At 33.5% G+C, this 7,817-nt stretch overlaps 1 protein-coding gene across 1 annotated transcript; it reads right to left on the minus strand.

The window, feature by feature from the left end:
* Positions 1-1,319: 1,319 nt before the first annotated feature.
* LOC133792369 (secreted RxLR effector protein 161-like) lies at positions 1,320-1,640 on the minus strand. Its single transcript, XM_062230269.1, has one exon. The coding sequence runs from the start codon at positions 1,638-1,640 to the stop codon at positions 1,320-1,322; it is 321 nt and encodes a 106-aa protein (XP_062086253.1).
* Between the last annotated feature and the right edge of the window lie 6,177 nt (positions 1,641-7,817).

Genomic DNA, 7,817 nt, shown 5'->3' on the forward strand with positions numbered 1-7,817 from the left:
GAAATGATTAATTGTCCTATGGAATATTTAGTACCATAGAAATAAATATGTGCATGAAAAGTGATTGTTGCATGGAGATATATATGACCATAACGTGGGCATTGGATTATTTGGATAGATTTTTGGAACTAAATATGAATATGCACAGATCTAAACTTATGTTAGATTATTAAGATTGTATAACGAATTCATAAGACATACCTGATTCCATGATGTTGGATATGAGAAGGATTATGAGTTTATGGTCTTCCACATACTAATCTTTTCTCTTTATGGGTCTCACTCAATTTATGGGAAGAGATGAGGAAAGGTGATGAGAGATTAGCCTTGGGGACCAAACCCTGTAGCATTCTTTATATAGTAATCTGATTAGAACCCCATTAACCCTAATTAGGTTTACTAATGGGTATTACACATTACAAAGCCCATACCATATAAGATGTTTAATTAGGCTCCTTTAATTAGATCACTTAGTTAGCCCAACTTAGAATATTAGCTCAAATATAATTATCTTAATTTGTTAGCCCACACATTAAGTTATTAAAAATAACCCAACAATCTCCCATTTGGGCTACAAATTAATTCCAATGACAATTACATTTGATAACCTTAGGTGCGCACAATTTTGCTAATTATTCATAAAACACATCTTCTTTAATCAATCTGGTCCAGCTCCTAAACCAATATGAGACCAAAGCGACCTTTGTTACATTAATCATAACTCGATCCATCAATGATCACCATATCAAATATATTCAACGACATAGATCAAGTATGGATGTGTAACTAGAAATTACATGCAATGTGATCTTAGTCATGCCTATTTCCAATTGGTCTTTTATTCTTTAGTGAGATCAATCCTCGGTCTTTCAAACTTTATGTCAAACCACAATTGAAAGATAACACATTCAGAGCAATAAAGATAATAAAACCATCAACTTTATTCTGCAGAAAAATGAACATACATAAAGTAGTATAATAGTGTCAATAAATACTAACTAAATATAGAACACAAACTCCCACTAAAACTACATATCATCAAATAAGACAACACCCATGTGAGCAGTATGCCCATGAAAGACCTTGGGTGTCAAACCTTTGGTTAGTGGGTCCGCTAGCATTAACTTTGTTCCTATATGTTCAATAGACACTATCTTACTCCGAACTCTCTCTTTAATAACTAGAAACTTAATGACTATGTGTTTAGACTTTGAAGAGCTTCTATTGTTATTCAAATATAGAACTGTTAATAGATTGTCACAATAAATCTTTAGTGGTCTTTCAATTCCATCCACAACTCGCAGCCCAGTAACAAAATTTCACAGCCATATCAAATGATTTGTTGCCTCATAACAAGCTACGAACTTTGCTGCGATGGTGGAATTTGCTATGAGTGACTGCTTAGCACTTCTCCAGAATATAGCTTCTCCTGACAACATGTACACATAGCCAGAAGTGGATCTTTTAGTATATTGGCAACCCGCAAGATCGGAGTCAAAATACCCAATGATCTCCAAATTTTCTAACTTACGATAGGTGAGCATGTAATCCTTTATTCTTTGTAAGTACCTCATAACCCGTTTGGTTACTTTCCAATGATCCATGCCGGGGTCACTTAAGTATCTGTCCAACATACCCATTATTTACGCCAAATCTGGACGCATACATACTTGATCATACATAAGGCTCCCAACAACTGAAGAATAAGGAATCTTTTGCATCTCTTTTCTTTCAATTTCATTCCTGGGGCATTGGCTGAGACTAAACTTGTCTCCTTTGGAAACAGGAGTATCTCCTTATGCACAATATTTCATGCCAAATCTAGCAAGTACCTTCTCGATATAGCTCTTTTGTGATAACCCAAGGACACCCCGAGTGTAACGCTCTACTACTCAGGGACCGTTACACTGTGTATCTTAAATAGTGCTAAACTCGCTAAATGAGTCATTTGTCCATAACTGTGTAACTAAACGTGATTAATGGTTTAAGGTTAATGGTCAATGGTCAATGGTCAATGGTCAAAGGTACCATCATTTCATTAAAACGTTTACTTCATACATGGGATCCCAAAATAAATTTAAAAGGTTAATTACAATGAGAAAGTTACAACAAGCCGACCTAAGAAACAAAATAGGGTTTGACCCTAGTTCCTCTTTAAACCCTCGGCCGTAGTGGTCGAGCAGCCGCATATGTACACATCGTCACCTAAGCTCTCCAACTCATGGATGGTCCAGCTTTCTTTTCCCTTTACCTCACCATATAGCACCCGTGAGCCAAGGCTAAACAAGAAAACTTAAACATGCTCATAAGCAGTTAATAACATATTACCAAATCATAATAAGCATGCCTAGTAGTAATAACCCTACTCATGCATGCATACCATCCATATAAATGACTACAACGTCATATGGGCCAATACCTCAAGATAAACGACCAATAAATCATATCAGGGTCCAATGCCCAAAATACATGATTATGGAATCATAGTGGGGCTCAGCGCCCAAAGACATGATTAATAAATCATACTGGCTCAACGCCCTAGGATATGGGACTAATGAATCACCACGGGGCCCTTTGCCCTGTCCTCTGTATAACCAGTCTTGGAGCTGGCCCAGCGTACTAGCACTGAGTTTTCCCCGACCGATAGGTGATAAACGAGTTTTGGGCTCGTTTAGGGTTTAGTTTTTATGAAGGTTTTCATTAGTTTAGGGCTATTTTATTGTAGAATTAAGCTTGTTTGTTCATGTTTCAGGTTTTTCATGCTACGATGGTGAAAATAATGGAATGAAGTGAAAGTGGAAGAAAATTGTAACAACCTCCTTTCTTAACATACATATATATATAGTGTAAAAACAAAGTTTAACCTGAATACGACAATACTGAAATTCTGAATTTACAAAAAATAAAACTTTATTAAACAATACATAAACTAATGTTCATAACTTCAAACCATACAATACCCACAACTAAATAAAAACTTTATCTTACATACAAATCTTAATACTTTTATAAATAATTTGTGTGGCGTTACTACACCTTAATGTAGAACTAGAGACGTATCCAACCGATAAATTGAAAAGCTTTATGTAAATTACAAAGTTCATGAAATACTTTTAAAGCTTTATGTAAATTATAAAGTTCACAAAATCTTTTTTATGAAATAGAAATATAAAATCAAGTTTCTCGTTTATTTATAATATAGCATAGTAGAACTCCACTCCCTTCAGGTCAGCCCCATATGTACAGTCATGTTGGCTCCACGTATACTCATCAACGATTTATATTTGGGGCACCTTACCTACAATACACAACATTATCTGATGAGCTAAGGCTCAGTAAGTAGAATAACTACCTCATATGCATTAAAATAAACGTGCAACATGTTATGTATTTTCTTTCTTTCACTTTCCTTTCTTTTGGGCCTTAGAGGATGCTGATGCCGGCATTATATAGGGAATCACATTCTCACCTGAACATAAACATGATAATAGGGAATTTCTCCCTCATAAACATTCATTATATAGGGAAGTACATCTCCCTCCTTACATTTTTGGGACGTAGGTCTCCCAAGCAGCACCTCTACTTTAACGCTTTCAATAACTTGTTTGTGAACATTAAGCGTGCTTATGCATAAGAAATATAACATTCTTAAAAATAACTTACGCATAACAACATGGCAGAATAACATATAAATCATATAAATGCACATAAGACACATAAAATACTTGTATTGTAGATGAGGATTCTACTTACCTTGCGTCTTGATAAAACAAACGAAATTGTTAGCTTCGTGATAAAAACACAAACTATTAACTTACATAAAATCTACATGATGTAATTTTAGTTTATATTGTTATTATTCCAATTTTCTTATTTTATTGTTTATTTTATGTCCAGGCGTATGGTCATACTATAATTTTCCATGGCAAGATCCCAGTCTAAAAGTCGTGGTCATGGTCATGGTCATACGGAAATGTCCAGGTCATGGTATCAATCCATAATAATAGGGAATAAGGTCATATAATAAAACTCCATAATAGTCCAAAGTGTGACCATAGCCTATATAAGTTTAGTATTATAAAGATACATAAAAAAATAGTTTATATTTCAATTTTGGCATTGTAAATTATGACGACATGGTAAAATAATCTATATATACATTTTGGCATTATAACGGCATAGTAAAATAATCTATATATAACTTTTGGCATTATAACGGCATGGTACATAATCTATATATAAATTTTGGCATTATAACGACATAGTAAAATAATCTATATATAAATTTTGGCATTATAACGGCATGGTAAAATAATCTATATATAAATTTTGGCATTATAACGACATGGTAACATAATCTATATATAAATTTCGGTATTATAACGACATAGTAAAATAATCTATATATATATATAGTAACTAAATAACTGAAATGAAATGCTCGGGAAAGAGCTTACCTAAAAGGTTTTCGTAGGCTAGCGTTATGGACAAAACTTCGCTTAGATCTTTAAGGTTTAGAACTTTAGAAGGGTGTTAAGAAGATTTTTGGGTAGAGTGAGAGAAAGAAAATGAGGTTTTGTGATTCAAAATGAGTTTTGGAAGAGCTATTTATAGGAAAAACTTGAGATACTATGCTAATAAAATATTTAAAATATCAAGCATAGTGGAATAATAAAATATTCAAAATATTAAGCATGGTGGTTTGCTAAAGTCATCATTGTATCACTACTGCATCATCATGTGACCCATGTGGACCCTACTGTGGGACCCACTGTGAATAGTACCTGGTGAATAGTAACCAAAAAATGAAAACTTCTCAACCTTCTTATATTACTTAGTCTAACATTTTTTACTCACAAATTTTTCTGAAAAATTTTCTCTAACATCCATAAATTAATTATGATCATGTGTTAGTTACTTCAACAACTTAGAATTGTTAAAATCCCACAATAGAATACAACTATATCCCCAACGGTCAGGTTATTGTTTCCAACAGTCGGATCGCTATTCACCAACGGTCATAGCGGCTAATTTTTGTCCTATAAATACTTGTTCCTTCAACCATTTACTTGCACAACTTCTTCATCTCTTAACCTTCTAGATAAAATTCATCATCAAATCATGAATTTCTCTTTATTGTTCATAACTTTAGTGATTGTTTGCTTGCAGTTAGCATCATTCTATGGGTATTATACTAATGAAATGCCCATGAATATTATAGTTGCGTATTCATTAGTTATTCTTCCACTTTACTTAATAGCTCTAGCCTTCGATTAACATTGTAATGCACTCAAAAGTATGAATAAAAATATCTTCTCTTATTTTTTCATAATTGTTATAATGCATTTGTAGAAAGAAGTGGGAGTTACAAAAATGGAGTTATTTTTGAGAAAATTGCATCTTTCGGGAGCAAGATGTCTGAGTAATGATTATGTAAATAGCATTACAGTGCTAAAAAAGTAGCGCTACAATGCTAGAAAAGAAAAACTTGGACGTGTTAAATCTTTAAGTGGTGCTTCAAAACGAGTGCTACAGCACTATCAATAACTGAAGAGTAGCGCTACAATGCTGCAATACTAGCGCTATAGCGCTAGTGCACTAAATTTTGAGGCAATTCAACTCTGTCAATAGCGCTACAGCGCCCAAAACTTAGCGCTACATCGCTATCGACGCAGTTTTCAGATTTTTAGCCACTTTTTGAAGGACAAAACGGTCTTTTCACTTGGGAGCCTTGGAAAACTATTAAGGGACATTATTCTGCGAATTTGATAAGCAGTTTTAGTTTTATAAACCCTAGATTTAGAAAAGGCTGCTGTAATTAGATTTCTTTTCTTGACTTTTTAGATTTTTCTCTTCATCTGAATTCTTTAGGTTATTTTCTATGAATAATTATTTGAAGTTTATTTTCATTATGTTAGCTATGAAGTAAATCTTTTATCTAGGGATTAATGTAGTCACTTGAATTTCAATTTAATTTTATTATGATGTTCTATTGATACTTCTTTTCTATTTTAATCTATATAATGTGTGTTTAATGCTAGTAAATACTTGATCACTATTTGCTTGATTTAATGATTTTGATTCAAAATTCGAAAGATGAGAATTGAATATGCTATCATTATATAGACATAGGTTTCATATTAGATGAAAGCACATGTATGACTTGTGTAGTAATTAGGTTTCCATGCTTAATGTCTTCTATATGTTTAAGTTTATCACAGATATGTAGAAAACCTGCATATAAGTTGAGATCTTATATCTTGAAAAAGAATAGGAATCGATTATGTTAACCTGCTATTAGAATAGGAAGAAGAGATTTAGAATTGATTAGTAAAATTAATAGAATGAAAAGTTGATGAAATTAATTCCTAAGCTTTTTATTATTGATTTTTAATTCATTAGTTTATTATTCTGTTTATAGTTATTTAAATTGATTTCAGAGTTTAGAATTATTCATCTTTATTTTAATCACCAAATAGAAAGTGAAAAACGATTTTTGGTTATTGGTTAATAGTCTCTGTGGGACGATCTCTGTTCTTACATACTTTATTACTTGACACGACTATGTATACTTGCGTACAGATTTCACAGATCAAGTTTTTGGCACCGTTGCCGGGGACTAATAATCAATATCAAATATAATTGTTTTTCAATCTACTTTGGTTTTCATTTAACATTTTCTAAATCGAGTTGCTTTTAAATTTCTCAATTTCAGGTGACTTATTTTTTTTATGCGACGTAAGGGGTCGAAAATACTAGTACCTATTGATCCTAAGATTGAGAAGACCTGCAAAAGAGAAAGAAAACAGAAAAGACTTGAAAAGATGGCCCAGAATGTCAATAATGTCGCCAACAACAATCTGAATCAAGGTAATGTGGGGAATGTTGTAGCTGAGGCAGATTTACCTTTGAGGGACTATGTACTCCCTACTGTTACATGGGCACATTCTAGTATTCGCCCACCTACTGTGGTGGCGAACAATTTTGAAATCAAGCCCTCAATAATTCAAATGGTTCAGAATTGTGTTCAATTTGGGGGGCTACCTAATGAGGATCCGAACCTCCATATTACCAACTTTTTGGAGTTATGTGATACTTTCAAAATGAACGAAGTTAGTAATGACGCAATTCATTTGAGGCTATTTCCGTTTTCATTAAGAGACAGGGCTAAAAGTTGGTTGTTTTCACTGCAAGCCAATTCCATTTTGACATGGGAAGACCTCGCTCAAAAATTTCTCCCTAAGTACTTTCCTCCTGCTAAATTTGCACGGATTAGAGGTGAAATAAATAATTTATGTCAGTTTGAGTGGGAATCATTATATGACACTTGGGAGAGGTTTAAAGAGCTGCTACGAAAATGTCCACATCATGGTATAGTGAAATGGATGTTGGTGCATACTTTCTATAATGGTCTGAGGGGAAACACAAGAACTATCATAGATGCAACAGTAGGTGGAACATTTATGAGCAAAAGCGCTAATGAAGCTTACGATCTTTTAGAGGAAATGACCATGAATAATTATAATTGGCCATCTAAGTGAGAAAATAAGAAGGTGGCAAGAGTTCTAGAAGTTGATCCAATTGTTATGCTCACTGCTCAAATTGCTTCGCTAACAAAACAAATAAAACAACAAAACAATAGTTCAGCTCAAGCGATGCAACTACAACCTGCTCCTATCATTTGTGGGACATGTGGAGGCTCTCATCATTTTCAGGAATGTCCATCGACGAGTTCTTATTCAGTTGATGATATCCCACTTGAATAGGTTCAAGCCATTGGCAATTTCCCAAGGCAACCTAATAATAACCCATACCCT

This window comes from Humulus lupulus, chromosome 7, assembly GCF_963169125.1.
Source record: "Humulus lupulus chromosome 7, drHumLupu1.1, whole genome shotgun sequence".
Taxonomy (NCBI): Eukaryota; Viridiplantae; Streptophyta; class Magnoliopsida; order Rosales; family Cannabaceae; genus Humulus; species Humulus lupulus.

Coding starts and splice junctions, on each gene's coding strand:
- LOC133792369 (XM_062230269.1), bottom strand. CDS start 1,640: ATGGGTATGTTGGACAGATACTTAAGTGACCCCGGCATGGATCATTGG.